A 22,464-nucleotide genomic window follows, 5' to 3' on the forward strand; every position below is an offset into this window, starting at 1 on the left:
AAAGTGTTTCCATGGATTTCATTGTGGGTTTACCAAGAACAGCGAAGGATTATACAGTAATATGGGTGTTAGTAGACAAACTCACTAAGGTGGCGTATTTTATTTCGGGGATGCAACTATATATAAAAGAGGCGATGATATTGCATGGGGTGCCAATATCGATTGTGTTCGATAAAAACCCTCAATTTACTCATTTATATTTGGTGGAGTATGCATATACAACAGCTATCAAGCTACTATTGGCATGTCGCCATTTGAAGCTCTGTATAGTTAAGGTTGCAGGTCTCCCATTTGTTGGGGTGAGGTTGGTGAACAAAAGTTAATGGGAACTGAGCTGGTGCAGATGACAAATGAAGCCATGCATAATATTAGGACCTGAATGCTAACAACACAGAGTAGATAGAAAAGTCACATCGATGTTAGGCGTAAAGTTCTTGAGTTCGAGCTGGAGGATAAAGTATTTCTGAAGGCATCACTTATAAAAGGTGTCTTGAGGTTTGGAAGGAATGGAAAGCTCAGTCCGTGTTTTATGGAGCCATTCGAGGTTTTGGAGCGAATTGGCCCTCTGGCTTATCGGTTAGCACTACTGAAGGATCTCATACCGAGAGTTCCATGAGTGTGTTCAGATCGCTCCGATTTTACAGTGACCGAAACACAAAAGATATTTATTCAACATATACAGTTATGCACATTAATCTAATTATCGGCATGCTCAGAACACAATAAATAATAGGGAAAATGCTTCATACCAGTTGAAGACTCTCTTCGAACTTCTGAACCCAATGTAGTGGAAACCCTCCAACAGATCTACCAACACCTAACGAAAATGTTGACTGCAACAGCACGATTAGTACGAACACGACACTACAGCGGGGACGACACCACCACTAATGAACCTCGAGTATCCTCAGAGTGAAAACCCAAAGAGTGGGCTTTGGTGAGTTTGGTAGAGGATTGAGGACAACGATTCGTGCAGACGATAAGCAAGTGAGAGATACTACTGTGCTATCGTATAGCAGAAGTGATTATCGTATAGAAGAGCTACACGATCGTGTATGAAAAGCTGAACGATCGTTTAGAGAAATCATGAGATAAACGATCGTTTAGACGGAAGAGCTACTATCGGATAGGCTCTTGGGCGATCGTTTTCACGAATTCTTTTGGGCAGTCGAAAATACTGAATGCATGATCGAAAAATGAAAACTCTTTTCATTTTTAACCCGTCGGTTACCATAACTAACGCTACCCACTACCCACATCCGAATGTGGAAGAATTGGTTAATTATCATATTATTAATCAATTAATTGATAAATAAATATAATCATATTATATTTATATCCTATAGTTTGATATGACATATCTACTATAGTATTTTCTCATCTACTTGATATAAACCATATTTGTATCTAATTTCCTACAAATTAATGTATCTCATACATTTAGCCAATTATATCATATATAATTAACCAGACCAATTATATCATATATAATTGAACTTTCTCTTGTCAATTTGAACATTTCAAATTAACCTAAACATTGGTTCTCGGCTTTATCCAAGCTATCCAGGGAACCTAATGGACCTATGGCTCAAAGCTCCAACGGTACGTGAATAGCTGACTAAACTCTTTAGCCACGAGATCCACCATCCGTTAACTGTCAGTGATTCCACTAAAGACCAATAGCTGAACTCTTCTTACCATAGATATATTTATGTGTCCATCGGATATAACCAATCATGAGTACAATAACCCTTTATAGATGCTCGTAAGTACAGTTGGGCCAATTTACCGTTTTGCCCCTATAGTTACATCTCACTTTTTAAGTACAACTACTCTAATGAATAATACAACATAGTCCAACTATGTGTGACCATCTATTGGGCTAAGAGAAGGTGTGTGGCGCCACATCGTTCAAGCCTCGAAATCAGTCCTTAAGGGAGCCATCTATCTACTTACCCCTGCCTCGGGGAAGGAGTGAATTTCATCCTGTGTAGCTGAGTTCCCAGCTCCCAAATCAAACGAATCCCCAAAATGGTAGGTTTGAATCAACGACCTGGCCACTCGCACACATACAAATCAAAGGACCGCCCTCAATGGTAGGAGTTCCCAACTTACTCAGAATTGAGGTCATGTTACCTATGGTCATCCTAGTGAAGTGAAGTCTCTGTCATGAACGGTGTTATATAACGAGACATTAACACTTCGTGGTTAGGTATTATACAAACTCTTTGTATAGGATGCCCCCGCTCGCATGTCCCCAACACAAATGATCAGGATCAGACCATCTGTGACAAATCACAACACTTGTGACCATTCCACAAAGCGGGCCGCATCCGTAGCATTACCAGGATAAAGTTTCCCTCCATTATCCATTTACTACAGACCATTTTGGTTATCACACAAGACATGATCCACTTGTATATCACCATATACATGCTTAAGTCACATACAGATAACCATGGATTTTATGTTTATTGGTTTGTGATAAAGCAAATAAAACAATTAACCGAGCAAAATACAAAATGTGAAGTAAATATCATATATTAAAAACACAAGTGTTCATACATACTATTTACAAACTATAGGACACAAGACTTTAGGGCATCAACCCCAACAACTACCATCATCTCTCTCTATAGTACACAATCTTTTCCATGTCTCCATGTTAAGGAAGTACATAATGGATCCATCTTATGTGGTGGACTTTGAGCCCTTATAGTTGAACGAGAACCTAAGTTATGAGGAGAAGCCTATAAAAATTATTGTAAGGGAAGTGAAGGTTTTTTGCAACAAGGAGGTAGCATTGGTGAAGGTTCTATGGCATAATCATCAATTCGAGGAGGCAACATGGGAAAGAGAGAAGGAAATGAGTGTAAGGATGAAAGGCCTAATGCAGTAAAAAGAACATAACCAAAACTCATTATTAATTTGAGATTTCTGAAATTCTCATACACTGGACAATTCAGAAATAATATTTAGACCAAAGAAAAACAAAAAATAGCCTACTGTAAAATTAGAACCTAGGTTAAGCATGCCTAAAAATCATAGAAAATGGATAGAAAACCTTTATCTTTGTAGAATCAAGTGAGAATCCAATTCTCCAATTGAGATTTTAGAACACCACCAAAAGAGCAACCTTCCTATCCTTTGAGAAATCTTTGGTAATTTTTTGGTTTGTGAAAATCAATTGAATTGGAAAAAAAGAAAGGGAGAATGAGGAATTTTCTTTGAGAGAAATAAACAAGCCAGAACTATTATGTGCATGATTTTTCTTTTTCTTTTTTTTCTTTGTGATCAAAACTAATTTTTTTGATCAATCGAGATAGAAAGGGAGAGAAATGTGGAACCACCCACATTTTTAGATAACTCCCCTACTTGTAGAGATGTCTACGGGATAGGGTGGAACCGAGGATGGCTTCCCCATCCCCGTCCCCATTATCCATTTCATTCTCCATCCTTGCAAAACTTCCCACGGGGATCGGGGCGAGAATTCCCCACGGGGATCAGGGCAAGAATTCCCCACGAGGAATTCATGGGGAATTTTTCCCCATTTTGGATATTTTTACAAAAAATAATAATAATTAATTTAAATTACTATATATATATATATATTACTTAAATAGTTAAATATCTCGCTCATATATGACAAATATATGATTAAAATGTTTAATTTTCATAATTTCTAAAAATTAAAATTTAAATATTACAAAAAATATAATGTAAACTTTACTTACCAAGAAATAAAAATATCAAAGAGAAAGTTATATACAATTAATTAACTTTATATATAATTACATATATATATTATTATAAACATAGTTTATATTTATATAGAGAGAGAGAGAGCTTATATTGAGTTTATATATATATATATACATACATGTATATGTGTTCAAACGAAGCCACGCCACGACTTGGAGATGAAGTGAAGTTGCATCATTAGTTTGGAGATGAAGCGAAGCTGCGTTATGATTTTGTAAACCGAGTCATTAAAGATGAAGCCGAACCATGCACGCCGACCTTGAACTTGAAGATGGAGCGAAGTCATGCACACCGACCTTTAACTTGAAGATGGAAGTGGGGCCATGCATGCCAATCTTGAACTTAAAGATGGAGAGGCATCAACGAAGCCTTTGAACTTAAAGATGGAAAAGCATCGATGAAGCCTTTGAACTTAAATATGGAGAAGCATCGACGAGACCTTCACACTTGAGTTTGACAAAGCATCGACAAATTCTTCGCATTTAAGTTTGATGAAGCATGAAGCTTTGGCAGTAGGCTTGACTTTGTGACTTTGAGCATGAAGATGAAGCATCGATGGAGCCTCTAAACTTAAAGATGGAGGAGCGTATAAGTTTAGTTTTAAAAAGGAAGCGAAGTGCATTCCACGTGTGTGCCTTTCATTTACTGTGTTGGCTCCTTATGAGGGATGAACATCTTCAACCTATTGAGTTGCGCCAAATAGGGATGAACATCTTCAATCTGAAGTGTCATTCTTTGACGGGGATGATCAACATCAATCTTGTAGTATTATACTTAGGTGGTTGTGGTACCTCTTCTGATGGACTAAACTTAAATTTCTTTAAGTTTCCTTCGTATCTTTAAAGAAATGGATCGAATCATGACGTAGTTCAAGTTTTTTTTTTTTTAACTGGACTGAACTTGAAGTTTTTTTCAAGTTGCCTACATATCCTTCTTAATGATAGGGATCAAGTTATAACGTAGTTCGAAGATAATTTTTTTTCTTTTTATGCGCGATTGAATTTAAATTTCTTTAAGTTGTCTATGTACCCTTTATAATGAAAGGGATCAAGTCGTAACGTAGTTCATACAATTTTTTTTTTGGGTCGTTCACATTTTAAGCTCATATGGGCTAGGAGCATCATGCAGTTTAGGCTCGTGCGATGAGGAGCTCCAAGCGTATCATGCCTATCGCCCTTTGGCTGCCTTGATTGAAACCTTGAATTACTAATTTGCTGTTTGATAGTTCTTCCATAAGTATGCCCAACTGTTTCATAGTCGTCTTAGGCATTATATTGATAGCGGATCCGTTGTCGATGAGGATTCGATCCATTCTCTGTTCTCAAATGTATCCAGAGACGTACAGAGGTCTATTATTCAATCCCAACAGCAGATCTTCGTCTGAAAAGCCTATGGATGTGCAACACGAGGCATAAGCATGTGTTATGGGGGTCAGTGCGCCAGAGGCGATGGATTCTAACAGTGCTTCAATCAAGGTCGTTTTAGCCTCTCACAGGAGTGAAAGCATGTCGTCTATGTTGGATAGTGACGAACCCTTTTGTTCTCCCGTCGACCTTAATGGGCCTAGAATAGTATCTTCCTCCTCCCTGATACTGACAGCATAACATGCGACAATCTCTAGTATATCCTCTGAACCTCAATTGCAGAAGTTCTTCAAGAAGAAATCTGCTAAGGTTATCTATCATCTGGGACAAGAAACATCCTCGTCTTCCCCGTTGACAACCTTGAGCCTTTGAGCCTTTTTTCTACCCTTCCTTTTTTGTGTCTTACTCTTTCTCTTGTAGCTTCTATGAGAGCATAGCTCTTTGGGTAGAGTTCAATCTTCCCTTCTTACAGCGTGCCACAAGAATCCAGCCTTTGTTATCGTCATCGTCAGTGCGCTCTCCTCCGTTTTGAGGATCTGTAGCTTGGACCTCCTACTGAAACCGCATTACCATAGGTTCGAAGGTCCCAAACTGGACCGAGCTCTCCCTTTCTTCATAAGATATGGTTGGTGGCACCACGCTCGGAGTTACTGTCACTGCAGCGTGATTTTTTTGGACCACCTCGTCTAAATTCAGTTCTATTTTCCTTTCACGGGCCAATTTGAGGATCAATTCTTTCAGTACAAAACATTTTTCGATCGGGTGACTGATGACCCTATGACACTTGCAGTAATTGGGGTCATCCACCTTGTCGACCTATTCCGGTTGCTTACATTTTGGCAGTTAGATAAGGTGGTTCTCCAGTAATTATTCAAGCATGTTCGCTACGTCAAAGTCAGGGAATGGATAAACCTTCACCTATCTTTCTTTCAGGGTTGGGCAACGTCTCTCGCCTTCTTGGTCTTTCTTCTATATCTTCTTTTCTTTCCCTTTTGAGGAGAATTTCAATGGGGTTGTGTTAATGACCATTGATTCTTTCGTGACACCTTTCACAGTTTTCTCGGTGCCCTTCACAATTTTCTCGGCGCCCTTCACCTCCTTCTTGTCTTTCCTCAGTTCGTGGTTCAAAAAGTCCCTCGTTCCTCTGTTGGTGATACTTAGCTCCATGTCGTGAGTGTGGGTTACTAATTCTTCAAAGGTACGGGGCTTAATCTCTTGTAGAATATAAAGAAGTTCCCAGTGCATACCCTGCGTGCACATTTCCACAGCAGACAACTCGGTGAGTCGATCTTTGCAATCCAGACTCAGAGCTCTCCATCGATTTATGTAGTCGACGACTGGTTCCCCTTTCCGTTGTTTGGAGTTTGTCAGCTCCATCATGTTGATGGTGCGTCTGATGTTGTAGAAGCGATTCAAGAATTCTCTTTCAAGTTGCTCCCAGCTGTCAATCACCTCAGGCTCTAAGTCTATGTACCAGTCAAAAGTGTTCCCTTTGAGGGTTCTAACGAACTATTTGACCAGTAGATCTCCTTTTGTTCCCGCATTTTTGCATGTTTCTACGAAGTGGGCGATGTATTACTTTGGGTTGCCCTTTCCATCAAATTGTTGGAACTTTGGGGGCTGATATCTAGTAGGCATTCTCAGATTGTCGATCCTCTGAGTGTATGGCTTGGAATACATGAAGGAGGTTTGGGCCGACCCTCCATATTGAGCTCTTATGGCATTCATGATCATGTCTTGTAGTTGTTGGACCAACAAAGAGGCCACCGAAGCTGACTGTTGCAATTGGCTTTCTTGTAGCACGACCTTCCCCTTGTCGATTGCTTTCATTGTAGTTGCTAAGCTTGATTGAGAAGCCTCTTGAGACTGCATTTGTTCCTTCAGGGCAGCGATCTCGTGGTCTCACTCCTCGACGGCTTTCCTCAGGAAGTTAATCTTCCTTTCCATTTCAGCCATGCCCACTTCCGCCGTAACATCCACCATCATGACAAAAATCACATCTGGCGATGAATCTTTTTCCAATCCGTCGGGTGCGAAAGTAGAGTTGTCTAACAAGGGGTTTTCCTTGATGATAACCCCACTTTGTGGGGATTCCATCATTTGTTTCAAGATGTCGTGGGCAATGGGGGAGCTCTGCTCTTGCTCTTACGTGATTTCTTTTGAGCAGTCGCGGGTGACCGGTCCTTTGTATGAGCCGTTTGCGGAGGAAGCTTTGGATGTCATCTTCTTAAGAGATTTGGATGCCACCTTCTTAGGCGGCATTTGACTTGTTTGAATACTAAGAAAGAGATGAGAGGTAGGGAGGTCCCATCGGGCGTGCCAATTTGTTCACACGAGGTTTCTGGAGAAACGTGTTTCGTGGGGTTGAACTTAAGTTGGTGTTGATGTTGGAGTTGATTTGATGCGATGTGGTTCGATCTCTAATACTTAATCCTCTAATTCTCTCTCAATTGGGTGAATATGCTTAACTTGGAGAAGGAAAGCACCGAACGTTCTTGAAGTAGAAGTCTTGGAAGCTTGGAGCAGAAGTCTTGGAAGAGTATTTGTGTCTTCAAAGATCTTCTGCCTTATAAGAGTGCAGCTTCAGGAGTCTTGGAAGCTTGAAGTAGAAACCTTGGAAGAGTATTTGTGTCTTCAAAGGTCTTCTGCCTTATAGGAGTGCAGTTTCAAGAGTCTTAGAAGCTTGAAGTAGAAGTCTTGGAAGAGTATTTGTATCTTCAAAGGTCTTCTGCCTTATAGGAGTGCAGTTTCAGGAGTCTTGGAAGCTTGAAGTAGAAGTCTTGGAAGAGTATTTGTATCTTCAAAGGTCTTCTGCCTTATAGAAGTTCAGCTTCAGGAGTCTTGGAAGCTTGAAGTAGAAGTCTTGGAAGAGTATTTATGTCTTCAAAGGTCTTCTGCCTTATAGGAGTGCAGCTTCAGGAGTCTTGGGAGTCCTCTGCTTGTTAATGAATTCTCTCTGGATCTTCTGAGTGTAGAAAATGTTTCCCCTACAAATGAAGAGAACTTCTCTATTTATAGAGTTCTCAGGTGGGCTTCGTGGGTTTGGTTGGTCCATGGGCCTGACCCTTGGGCCCAATTACTTGGTTTTGGACCTAATCTGGAATTTGGGTCCAATTCATCTTTTTTTGTAGTTTGGACTTTAAGCCCAAATCGTAATATCAAATTGGACCAATTTAATCTCATATGATCTATCCGCGTGACGTCATCAAAACTTGTCTTCAATTCAATTCGGGACATGTGTCAACTTCTAATTGGACCCAAAGTCAATGATTTAGAAATTCGTCGTTAATTTAACAAACGACGTGGTGACTTGTGATTAATCCAAAATTTCTCATTCAATATTTAATTTGACTTACATTTGAATTATATTTAATTGTATTTTTCTCATAACTTATAGTTTTAATATGCATCAAATACAATTTATTTTTAACTTATAGTTTCAATATGAATCCAATTCATTAATATTTGAACTCCTTTAATATTTAATTCTCTTATAAATTAATTTTAAATCATATCAAAAAAATAAATTTATATTATAAAGTTTAATTAAAATATAAATTTTATATTATAATGTATCATTATACATTATATTATTTCCCTAAGTGAATTTAAACGTTTCAAACTTTATTCAAAGCAAAGTTATCTCAATTCCTTTCACGAGCTAGGAATGAGACCTCATGGACCTACAAACCAGAAGCTCTAACGATATGAGATTAATTGGCTAAACTCATTAACCAATTAAACAATATTCGTTAACTGTGGGTACACTCTGCTAAAGACCCATAGTTGCACTCTTCTCATTGCAGATATATTTTTGTGTCCTCGGATATAGACCAATGATAGCAAGTTAGTCCTTCACGAGTGTTCGTAACACCAGTTGGGTCAAATTATTGTTTTATCCCTAGGTTACTTCTGTATCCTCAAGTACTAGTGCTCCTCTAATGAACAACTTGTTTATGGTCCAACCATTAAATAAAAACCTCTCTCAGGCCAGTTAGAGGGTATGGACTTTTTTTAAGTCCTGGAGATACCACTTAAGGGAACACTCATCTATTTACCTTAAATTCGAGAAGGAGTGAATTCCATCTCGTGAAATTATGTTCCCAGCTCCCAACTCGGTCTTGTCTCCAAAATGGTAGGCTTATTGAGTCGGCGAATTAGCCACTCTCATCTATACAAATCAAAGGACAATCTCTCATGAATAAGAGTCCATAACTCACCCATGATTAAGATTAAGTTGTCTAGGTCATCCTAGTGAAATAGAAACCTAACTAATCAAAGGAGTTACATCTAGTGGTTACTATTTCGTGGTTCGGTCTTATGCAAACTCATTGCATAGGATAACCCCACTCACATCTCTCCCACACGAACGCGTTGGATCTTTGCATTTGTATCAAATACAATGTGGGTCGTATCTATATTGTCACAAGGATAAGATATCAGCCTTATTATATACTATAGACCCTTTAGGTTGTATCTTGAACACCGATCTCCGTATGTCTCATACATACAGTTTAAGACTCATACAACAGTCTAGGATGTTAGTTTATTGGATTACGATTATTTAGGCAAGATAAATACAAGATAAACAACAACTATTTATTGCAATAAACATTAATAACGCTTTATTAATGATCGGTCAATTGTTGCATTTACTATCTACAAGTTTTAGGATATAAAACCCAACAAAGAGAACTCAGTACCCAAAACTCTTTCAATACTAGAACTTTCGAGGACGAAAATTTCTTAAGGAAGGTACATTGTAACAATCCAAATTTCGGGAAATCACATTCTTTTATCTTGAATTATTCAGGTTTATATTTCAAATTTTGAGATTTGAGGTTTGTTTATTTTGAAGAGGTAAATCAATTCAAATTAAACTTGGTCAAAGATATGGAATTAATTCAATTATTGAGAATCGAATTTAATTTTGGTTTTGGAATGGGTGGATTTCAATTGAGTTTTAATTGGAGTATTGAAGGAGATTTAAAATTCTCTTGAAAACTTAATTATTGGGATTGAAGTTAGGAATTTTTCATTTTCTTTTGTGTGTTATTGGGGAAAAAGAACTATTTGTGAATTTTTGGTTGAGGGAAAAATGGGAAGGGGGAGAAGAGAGTGAAAGGAATTAGGATTTTAAAGAGTTTTAAATTATATAAAGGGTGTCTCAATTGCAGCATTCCCCCCCCCCCCCCCCAATGAAGACCTTTGCCAAACGGTAGCTTCAGCTGACCGTCGCTCGATCTCCAACCAGTAGCCTTAGACACAACTACTCGATTGTCGACCAGCCTAGTCGCACGCTTCGCCGACCAGATGTGAGCCATTGCCTTCTTCGCATGTCACCGTAGAGCCACAAACGTTATCTCATGCTCCAGCTTGCATTTCTGTCAGCCGCCGTTTGCATCCATACTATGCGTTTCTATCATATGAAGTCGTTATTGCCATTGGTTCAGAGCCTTTGTTCACTAGAATCCTTGGTTTTTGGGGTAAGATTTAAGATTTATTTGGTTTTTCTTGAATGGGGTTTTGAACACCCATTAAGTTTGAATTGATTTAAGTTATACCCATGATGTGTTGATATCAGATTGAAGTTTTGAGCATTATTTGACACTATTCAACAGCTTCAACGGTGAAATTGGGGTATTTTCGACAAACTTTGTATAATTTTCGGGTTGCTGAAATTTAGGTTTTAACCCTTGGAATTTAATGTCACACATAAGGTTGGGTTATAATTATAGATTGATATTAGATGTGTTTTTTTAGGGCAATTCAAGAGTTTCACTCAAGATAAAAGGGGGATTTGGTTTGCTAATTACCTGGACTTAATATCATGGTAAGCTACTTACTACCGGTTCGCCCTCAAACTCAAGTTGGTGTTAAGTATGTGATTGTGTTCTGTATGTTGGTTTGAAAAGTTATGATGTACTTATTGGACTGTTGGGGGAAAATTATGGAGGCTTATATATATGCCATGGAAACTACGATATTATAAGATGTTGGGTGTTTGTTTGATAGATGTATTTTGAGACTGTTTTGAGCCCTCTCAAGCATGATTTAAGACTATGATTGTATGCTTATGACCATGTTAGACTGATAATGACTATTAATATTTTTATTAGGCTATGCACATCATATGTTGTGAGCCTTCGGGTTCACACCTTATGACTATGATTGTGTCCCTTAGAGGTCACTACTTATGCAAGCGTGCCTTCAGGTTCGCCCTTTATGCTTATGCTTATGCCTATGCCTATGATGCGTATTGTACACTTGAATCCTGATAGGAAGACTAACAGTTTAGCTAGTGGGCCCAATAGTGGGTCTCTTATTGGGTATATTTATATAGTCATTCTTTTCTCTTCATGTTTTCAGGTAAAGGTAAAGATAGACCGACAAATGACAAGATGGATCCATGACTCGGTCATTTGGACATGACAATGGTTCTACATTTATGTTTATTTGTTTTATTTTATTTTGGCATGATTTAGGTTAAAGGTCTAGCATTTAAAACTTTTGGTTACTTCGTTTATTCATCCATTAATTTATTGATTTATTCAATTTATTCTAAATTAGAGTTAAGACTACCTCGAACAATATTTTATGATCTTATTATTTTATAAATAAAAGTTTTGTCCCTTTTATTAAATTTTTCTTTGAGAAATATATATTGCCAAACTTATGCTTATATGTAGTAACGTCCTAAAAAGTATAGTAGTAAGTCGGATTTTTACAAATATTTTCTAGAATATAATACTTGTTAGATTAGAAAACAATAAAATGAAGAATATTATAAATATTATAGAAAATAGATGCCCATTATATACTAATGCTTAGTGTCCATTGACCATGTGTCATGCCCCTTTTTCCAAAGTATTATCAATATGTTTTGTAAATATTCATTCTTAGTGTCCATGTAATCCACCTCCTTGCCAAATTACCTATAAATAGTGACCTTTGGTAGGTTTTGAACGACACACGTTGAGCAAATCCATATAAATTTGAGAAAGTGGAGAAATTTAAGAATTTTCTCATTTCTTATTTTGTTAATTTATTTTATTTATTTATTTATTTTATTATTATGTTATATTTATTTTGATATTATATTTTATTACCATCATGTTCCCATTAGGCTCCTCAAATTCACAACACGTTATCAACATGAGCTCATGTCGTTTTCTTTACTAAAGGTAGGTCTTTAAGGTATGTCGGAAATTTAATATTATTTTGCATATTTAATATCTATTAAATTTCTAACATAAGTACAATATTTTATGATAGTGCTGTCATGACAAATCTCACAAAATTAGTATTTTTCGCCCTTGATTTTACAATAATAATTATTTGTCATGAGTACTTGATGTCGAAATCTGCCTAGATGCTATGAATCTTAGGGAGACTATTAAATAAGACAATACGACATCCAGTTAGAATAAAGCAAAAGCTATGACTTTCCTTCGTTATCATTTCCACGAGGGATTGAAAATGGAGTATCTTACAATAAAAGATCTTCATATCTTGTGAAAATTTTGAAAAAATCTTCATATCTTATGAAAAATTTTGAAAGAGATGTATGATTATAAAAAAATAGTTATTCTTCCTAAAACTCGTTATGAGTGGATGCACTTGTGGCTACAAGATTTCAAATCAGTAAGTGATTACAACTTCACAATATTTACAATCAATTCGATATTGTTGTTATGCAGAGAGAAAATTATTGATGCTAATATGTTAGAGAAGACATTTTCTACATTTCATGTCTCGATTATGATCCTGCAGCAACAATATCAAGAGAAAGGTTTTAAATAGTATTCTTAATTAATTTTATGTCTTCTCGTGGCTGAACAAAATAACAAGTTATTGATGAAAAATCATGAATCTCGACCAATCGAAATGACACCATTCCCTGAAGTGAATGCCGTGAATGATAATAATCATAGTCGAAGTCATGGTTGAGGTCATGACCATGGTAGAGGAAGAATTAAGTATTATTTTCGTGGTGGTCACTCTAATCATTCAAATTTTAAAAGAACCATGCAAAATGATGATCACGAAGGAAAAACTCCAGAAGATAAGAGTTCAAAGAGCGTTGAAAATTAATGTTTTCGATGCGGAATGACTAGGCATTAGTCACGTACCTGTCGTACATCAAAACATTTAGTTGACCTCTATCAAGCTTCCTTGAAGGAAAAAGAGAAAAATGTGGAAGCAAACTTTGCATACCAGGATAATGATATATTTGGTCCATCCCATATGACAAATTTGGATGTGGAAGACTTCTTTGGATCTTCTGAAGAGAAGATTGACGTAGTTGATGGAACATCAAGTGTTTCTTTTGATTTTGAGAATATCTAGATTTAATGTTTTTTTTTTTTTTTATCTATCTTCATGTTTTTTAGTAACTTATGTATATTTTAAGTGTTGTTTTTCTTATTGTAATTATTTTCTTTTAATGAAGAAACTTGGATCATTTTCATATGTTGGGTGACTCAAAATGAGTAAAGAAGATTTATGTCTTGCAGACAGTACAATTACACATACAATACTTACAAGTAAAAAAATATTTTTCCAAACTGACAATGCTGGAAGAAAAAATCAATACGATATCAGGTTTTGCAAACTTGATTGAAGATTTTGGAAAAGAAAATATTATTTTTCCTAGAGGAAAAAATTTACAATGGACAATGCATTGTTATCTAGTCAATCAAAGAGAAATCTTTTAAGTTTTAAAGACATAAGTTGCAACGATTATCATATTGAGACTAATAGAAAGAATAATGTGGAATATCTATATATCATATTCACTGTCTCAAATGAAAAACGTATATTGGAAGAGTTGTTTGTTTTATCTTTTGGATTATATTATACTCATATATGAGTAACTGAAACATATACAACAATGAACCTGAAGTTCATGAATCCAAACATATTTACAATTTGGCATGACCGATTAGGTCATCCAGGATCTATAATGATGAGAAGAATTATTGAGAATTCAAATGGACATGCATATAAGAGCCAGAAGATTCTTCAATCTAATGAATTATCATGTGATGCTTAGACCATCACCAAGTAAAGTGGGGATTGAATCACCTGCATTTTTAGAATGAATTCATGGTGATATATGTGGATTTATTACGCCACCAAGGGGACCATTTAGATATTTTATAATATTAATAGATGCATCTAGTAGATGGTCACACGTGTGTTTATTATCAAGTCAAAATCTTGCATTTGCAAGATTACTTGCTCAAATAATTAAGTTAAGAGCACAGATTATACAATTAAGACCATTTGTCTTGATAATGATGGTGAATTTACATCCTAAGCTTTTGATAATTATTATATGTCAATTGGGATAAGTGTTAAACATCTTGTAACTCATGTTACTACACAAAATGGTTTAGCATAATCATTTATAAAATATTTGCAATTAATTGCACGATCATTACTTATGAGAGCTAAGTCTCCTTCATCTGTATGGAGACATGCTATTTTGCATGCAGTATCACTTGTACGCATTAGGCCAGTAGCTTATCATAAGTACTCATCATTACAATTAGCTTATGGTCATGAGCCAAATATTTCCCATATGAGAATTTTTGGATGTGCAGTATATATTCCAATTGCTCCACACTAAGGTGGGTCCTCAAAGGAAGTTAGGAATATATGTTGGATATGATTCCCTATCAATTATTAAATATCTTGAACCCTAGATGAGTGATGTATTTACTATACGATTTGCTGATTATCATTTTAATGAGAAAAATTTCCAACATTAGTGGGAGGAATTAAGAAATTGGAAAAAAAAAATTACATAGAATGCATCGTTATTGTCTCATTTAGATCCTTATACAGATCATTGTGAACTTGAAGTTCAAAAATAATTCATTTGTCAAAAATAGCAAATCAATTACCAGATGCATTTATGGATGCAAAGAAAGTAACTAAGTCACATATACTAGGTACAAATATTCCAACAAAAATTGATATCCCAACACAACAAGTTGTCATTAATGAATCTAGAACACGCCAAAAGCGTGGTAGACCAGTGGGTTCCAAAGATAAAAATTTTCGAAAACAAAAATTAATTAATAGTGAAAAAACTTTGATTGATGATGTAAATACCCATGTAGAAATCCTTGACATGACTAGTGAGGAAGGTGAAATGCTTAAAGATAATAATGAGATTTCAATGAACTATGTTATAACAGGAAAAATAACGAAACTGAACTAATTTAATTATTGACAACATTTTTTCGTATAATGTTACTCTTGATAATATATTTGAAAATGAGGATCCTAAATCAAAATCTGTTGAAAAATGTCGACTTAGAAAAGATTGGCTTCAGTGGAAAGAAGCAATCGAGGATAAATTAAATTCACTTTCAAAACTTCAAGTTTTTAGACCAGTAGTCTAGACACCAGAAAGTGTTAAACCTATGGGATGCAAATGGATATTTGTGAAGAAAAGAAATGAAAATAATGAGGTCACAAGACATAAAGCAAGATTAGTTGCGCAAGGTTTTTCACAAAGACCTAGTATTGATTTTGAGGAGACGTATTCTACGGTGATGGATGCAATTACATTAAGATATTTAATTGGCTTGACTGTGTATGAAAGTTTGCATATGCATCTTTTAGTCAAAGCATATTTATGGATCTCTTGATAATAATATTTATATGAGAATACCAAAAGGATTTAAGGTACTTGAGACGTATACATCAAATTCTCGAAAATGGTATTCAATAAAGTTACAAAGATCACTATATGGATTGAAACAATCAGGACGGATGTGGTACAATCGTTTGAGTGAATATTTATTGAAAAAAAGATATCAAAATAGTCTGATATGTCCGTGTGTTTTTATAAAGAAACCACAAATTGTATATGTTGACGACTCAAAGGTAATAGAATATCTTAAGAAAGAATTTGAGATGAAAGATCTCGGAAAAAAAAAGTTTGTCTTGGTTTGTAAATTGAGTATTTAGTAGATGAAATATTTATTCATCAGTCAACTTATATAGGAAAAATTTTGAAAAGATTTTATATGGACAAAGCACATCCATTAAATATTCCAATGGAAGTCCGTTCATTGGATTAAAGAAAGACATATTTCAACTTCGAGAAGATAATGAAGAACTTTTTGGTCTTAAAATACCATATCTTAGCGCAATTGGTGCACTTATGTGTCTTTCTAATAATACAAGATCGATATTGAATTTTCAATAAATTTATTAGCAAGATATAGTTCTTTTCCAACAAAAATACATTGAAACGGAATTAAGTGTATACTTCGTTATCTCCAAGAAACAATTGATATGTGATGGTTTTATTCAAATAAATCAAATTTTGATATAGTTGGTTATGTAGATTCAAAATATTTATTTGATCCACACAAAGCTAGATCTCAAACAGATTATCTGTTCATATATAGAGGAACTTCTATATCATGGCGATCGGTGAAACAGACCATAACGGTCAATTCCATAAGTCATGCTAAAATTCTTGCAATTCACGAGGCTAATTGAAAATGTGTATGGCCAAGATTAATGACTCAGCACATTCGTGAAACATGTGGCTTGTCTTCTAATATAAATCTTCCAACAATATTATACGAAAACAACACAGAACAAAGCATATTTTACCGAAGCTTTTCTACACTCATGATCTTAAAGAAAATGACGACATCACTATAAATTTGCTCAAAAGATAACTTAGCAGACTTATTTACGAAGTCATTAGTGCAACTTTTGAAAATTTTTTGCACAATATTGGAATGCGGCAACTCAGAGATCTTAAATGATATTTTCATGAGAGGAACAAATATATTGTTTTTTTTAGAAATATGTATTATATGAAATATGTACTCTTTTTCATTCACTAGTGTTTTTTTCCATTGGGTTTTTCCTAATTAGGTTTTAACAAAGCATATTTCATATATATATGTGGGCATTTAAGGGAGAGTATTATAAATATTATAGAAAATAAGTGCTCATTAAATGCTCTTGCTTAGTGTTCATTGACCATGTGTCATGTCCCTATTTTCCAAAGTATTATCCATGTGTCTTGTAAATACTCCTTATTAGTATCTATGTAATCCACCTCATACTTGCTAAATTTTCAATAAATAGTAGCCTTTATTGGGCAAATTCCATACAAATGGGAGAAAGTGGAGAAATTTGAGAATTTTCCCATTTCTTATGTTGTTAATTTATATATTATGTTTTATTTATTTTATTATTATATTATATTTATTTTAATATTATATTTTATTATCATCCGTAACAAAGAAAAACTTCTCTCAAATTATTTATTTTGTAAAAGAATAATAAAATAGAATTAAAAAAACAAAATTACCGAAGTTCCTCTGATAGCCTCGCTCGTTTGGCCAATTGTACGACAGACGGGAATCTACTTCGTCTTCTTCTTCTTCAAGAATTCCCCCAGACCCCATCGGCTTCTACAGAGAAAATTGAGTGAGAAGAAGAAGACTATGGCCGCTAACCATAAGGGATCTATATTGCAATTCGCACCATTTCAAAGCGCAGTGGACGAAGGATTCTGGCATAGACTCTCTTCCTTGAAGCTTAACGAGCTAGGCATCGACGATTCCCCTATCCCCATCACTGGTATGTTTCTTTTTCTTCTTGTTCTTTCTTTCTTTCTTTCCTTTTTCTTTCTTCTATGCGATTCCCAGTTACTCGCGACCAGCAATTATCCTATAGATGGTTTCGGATTTCGGATGATCTTGTGACCAAAATTAAGGTTCTGACGATCAATGAAACTCAAACTCTTTAACGAGGAAGGAATGTTGGTTAACCAATGTGATTAAGTGGAACAATATATTAGACAAGTATACAGTTTGAGTTTGAATACTTTGTGTTGGCATCCTTAAAATTATAACTTCTGAAATACGCGGTTGATTTTGGTTATATCATGACGTTTTTCTCTGCAAATAAAAGATACATAATTATGATCACTATATGTTGTTTATGCACACAAATAATCCAGAACCAACTCCTTGTAGGTTTCTTTGCACCTTGTTCACATTCTCAAGTGTCAAATCATTTGATACTTCTATCTGAGTCATTGCCTGCCAAAGTAACGAGGGAGTCATCGGCACCATCAACTACTAAAGGCAACAGGAATAGATGCTCTGTTCCTGGAACTCTATACAATACAAATACTGTAGAAAGCTTCCATGCCCTTGACAAATTAAGCTTATTAAAATCTGAAGCAAAGAAGGTATATTACGCTCAAATGATTTTCATATCTTGGTACTGGACGTGGGCAGTGGTAATGTCAATTTCTTGTTTATAATAAGTTCAGTTTTACATTGTTGTGACTAGATTTGGGAGGATATTCTCAGCGGAAAAGCTTTAGAGGATAGTTCAGTACTTGCAAGGTTCCTTTTAATATCCTTCGCTGACTTGAAAAAATGGAACTTTCACTATTGGTTTGCTTTCCCTGCTCTTGTTCTTCATCCTCCAGCAACTGTAGTTGAACTGAAACCTGCTTCACATTGGTTTAACTTGGAAGAGGTATGCTGGATTCTTACTATAATCTATATTCTGTTGTTAAGAGTTCGAAGAACTATTTTGATCTCTCTATTTTTTTGTTTTATTACATAGGCTGAATCATTGTCCACAGCTTTTGGTCAGTGGCGCAGCTCAGATTTAACTTGTGGTAGGCTTGGATTCCTTCACCTTTTCGGAGATTTGTAAATTACAAGGCAATTTTTGGTTCTTTACTGTCTATTTTGCATCTTGCTGCAGACATACCTTTTTTCTTGGTGAATATTGATTCAAGTTCTCAAGCTATCATTAAGCATCTGAGAGATTTTGAAACCTGCCAAAACACTGGGGAAAAGGTATGTTGGGGTTACAATTCTAGTCAGTGAGGAAATAGCCAAATAGTTTTTCACGTCTTTTACTACAGAGACGGTTCCACTGGGTAGTTTGGTGATTCATATTGTTATGCCCTCCCATGACCATAAATTATTCATGAAACTTTCTTATAGCTAGATTAGTCTTTTTTTGCAGCTACTTTTTGGCTTTTATGACCCTTGTCATCTTCCAAATAATCCTGGCTGGCCTCTTCGCAACTTCTTAGCTCTAATTTACTCAAGATGGAATCTGAAGTCAGTTAACTTTTTATGCTATAGAGAGAACCGTGGTTTTCCAGATCTTACTTTGTCCCTTGTTGGTAGAGCCCTGATTGATGATCCAAAAGGTACTAGAAGAAATTTGTAATGGCACTAGCTTTATCTCTACTTGCCCGCAAAGTAGCTCAACTAACTCTCTCTCTCTCTCTTTTGCTATAGGGTTGAGAGATCAATGCTGCATGCCTAATGCGGTTGGATGGGAACTGAACAAAGGGAAGAAATGCTATAGAACTATTAACCTTGCAAAATCCATGGACCCAACTCGGTATATTTTTATGCACCTAGCATTTTGGTTGAGGAAGATGAGGTCCAAGTTATTGAGTAATATGTATATTGTTGACAGGTTGGCTATATCAGCAGCAGATTTGAATTTGAGACTAATGAGGTGGCGTGCTTTGCCTTCTTTAAACATAAACGTCTTGTCTTCTCTCAAGTGTCTCTTGCTAGGGGCAGGTACTCTTGGATGTCAAGTGGCTCGTATGCTTATGGTGAGTGCCTTGTAGAAAGTTGTGGTTAAGTTTCAGTCTATTTCTTAACAACGGCACCTTATTTGTAGGCATGGGGTATACGGAAAATTACACTAGTTGACAGTGGAAGGGTAGCCATGTCTAATCCAATGAGGCAATCACTTTACACATTGGAGGACTGCCTTAATGGTGGTGACTTTAAAGCTGAAGCAGCAGTTAAAAGTCTCAATCGAATTTTTCCCGCCATGGTAAAATTTGATGCATGACCCCGACAGAGAGAAAACTGCCTCAATTTATCATTTAATTCATTTTTGTTTTGTTTTTCTTTTAAATAAAAAATACATAGGAAGCTGAAGGTGTTGTGATTTCCATACCAATGCCTGGGCATCCTGTTCCAGATCATGAAGCAGCTAGCACGATTGATGATTGTAGAAGACTTGATGACTTAATTAATTCTCATGATGCAGTTTTCTTGTTGACTGATACTAGGGAAAGTAGGTGGCTTCCTACACTTCTATGTGCCAATACAAACAAGGTATATTTTTTGTCGAACAAGTTGTGTGCATACTGCATAGGTTTCTCCCTACTTGGTGTCTCAATTAAATCTGTTTCTGATTTGAAGGTTACAATCACCGCAGCTCTGGGGTTTGATAGTTTCTTAGTTATGCGCCATGGAGCTGGTCCTTCTGGTTCCTGCCATGACTCCATATCTCAAACTAATATAGCTAACCTTTCCTTAAGTGCTACAAACACCAGGCAGAGATTGGGCTGTTACTTCTGTAATGATGTTGTTGCACCTATTGATGTAATTTATCTTAAGCTCATGTGATGTATTTTGGTTGATTTATTTGTTTTGTGTTTATTCTCGAGTTACATGCTCTTGCAGTCAACTGCCAACCGGACATTGGACCAGCAATGCACTGTTACTCGCCCAGGGCTTGCTCCCATTGCATCAGCTATTGCAGTTGAACTTCTTGTTGGAATTTTACATCATCCTGAAGGGTAAGTCCTCTCAGACAGTGGTGATAAAGGCTTGATATTTCTTTGTGGCTTGACTACTGAAAAGATGGTGTGATGGTTGAAGTCGAGTTAATTCAAATTCATTCGGAGTTTCAGAGGTGCTTGAGCCTGTCTTATTGATCTTTACTTTAAACTGTACAGAATATATGCTGAAGGTGAACTTTTGAACTCTGGGATTAATGGAGCTTCTGAGCAGCCTCTTGGTATCTTGCCCCATCAAATTCGAGGTTCCCTCTCACAGTTTTCCCAGATGACACTTGTTGGCCGCTCATCGGATAGTTGTACAGCTTGCTCCAGCATGGTAAGTTGTGCTGCTCATTTATCCCATATTTCTTATTTGTTCCTTCACAATTACATTTTAATTTTAAATTTCTTATTTCACTTTGGGTTGAACATTGACGTTTAACAATTCAACTTCATATTACTTTGGATACTTGAATAGTTCAAACAGTTCTGTTTATTAATTTATTCTAATGAGTATTTAATGCAAACGTCCATGTGAGAATTTCTTCAAACAATATCATTCCCCACCTAAACTCTCGAATCATACCTATTCAAAGAATTATTAAATTTATCTGAAGTTGTAACGACTATAACTCACAACCTTACTTGAATAGGATCTATTCTATAGGTTGTACAACTGTGTCCTTGAGTTCTAAATTGTAATGACTATAGCTCAAGTCCTAGAATACAGCCGTGTAGGAACAATGATGTCAAATATGTAGAGAGTTTAAGTTTCTGAACCGGTGAATTGTGTAAGATGATCATTCAGTAATAGTCTAGAAAAAGGGAAGAGGGTGTAAGCCTAAATCTGTTTAAAGTTTCTTCTCACTTTTAGCTTAACCTGTTTCATTTTGAGGAAGATTAAGGTTAACAGGTTCAATCCTTGCATCTTCTTGGGTTACTTTCCCCTCCTTTTAATATCAATGATTTATGGTGAAATTCTGCAGGTAGTGTCTGAATATCGGAATAGGGGCATGGATTTTATTCTTCAGGCGATTAACCATCCAACTTATTTGGAGGATTTGACCGGACTTACAGAGTTAATGAAATCAACTAGCTCTTTTCAACTGGACTGGGACAATGACACAGATGGTAGTGGTGATGATGATGAATGTATCGAAATTTGATACAAACTTACATCTTGTATACTATATTCAATCAATTCAATAACATTTTTTGTACATAAATACTGAAGAAATCAAATTCCAAAATTTGTATGTCTTCAATTTTGCTGGTTAGATGGTGTGTGTGAAATCTGGTTGCTTGCAAATGGTTATTTCTTGGCTGAATACATAGTTATCTCTGGTATTTTCTATTCAAATTTCATTATCTATTTACTGAAACGCGAAATGATAATATGATATCAAAACATCATATATTAATCGAGTTGGAATTGGAACTAATTCCTTTTTAATTCATACATAATTATTATTTTTAATGTTCAGTTATGTGCATATAGGATATCGAGGATGAAATCATATTTTAACATATTTCATTAATATACAGAAGTCGGAACAGCCCAACGCAACGAAATGTCCACTTTTTGCTCTCTTTAATTGAGGGCATGGACTCTTCAAGTTGTTATAAGCATAGCAAAGGAGGTATGCCTCAACAAGCACCAGTGGTCTAGTGGTAGAATAGTACCCTGCCACGGTACAGACCCGGGTTCGATTCCCGGCTGGTGCA

General features: G+C 35.8%; 1 protein-coding gene and 1 non-coding gene across 2 annotated transcripts; both read left to right on the forward strand.

Moving 5' to 3' along the window:
* The first annotated feature begins 17,459 nt into the window (after positions 1-17,459).
* Positions 17,460-22,004, forward strand: APG7 (ThiF family protein). Its single transcript, XM_039025046.2, has 14 exons — positions 17,460-17,753; positions 18,152-18,369; positions 18,474-18,665; positions 18,756-18,810; positions 18,900-18,994; positions 19,167-19,356; positions 19,448-19,553; positions 19,632-19,776; positions 19,845-20,003; positions 20,102-20,290; positions 20,378-20,560; positions 20,642-20,757; positions 20,917-21,076; positions 21,726-22,004. Exons 1-14 carry the CDS (start codon positions 17,618-17,620, stop codon positions 21,903-21,905), a joined length of 2,124 nt encoding a protein of 707 aa, XP_038880974.1. The 5' UTR covers positions 17,460-17,617; the 3' UTR covers positions 21,906-22,004.
* A 389-nt stretch (positions 22,005-22,393) lies between these two features.
* TRNAG-GCC (transfer RNA glycine (anticodon GCC)) lies at positions 22,394-22,464 on the forward strand. The gene has a single exon. It is a non-coding gene; the product is annotated as a tRNA-Gly (tRNA).

This window comes from Benincasa hispida, chromosome 3, assembly GCF_027475165.1.
Source record: "Benincasa hispida cultivar pf3 chromosome 3, pf3_genome.v1.1, whole genome shotgun sequence".
In the NCBI taxonomy this organism is placed as follows: domain Eukaryota; kingdom Viridiplantae; phylum Streptophyta; class Magnoliopsida; order Cucurbitales; family Cucurbitaceae; genus Benincasa; species Benincasa hispida.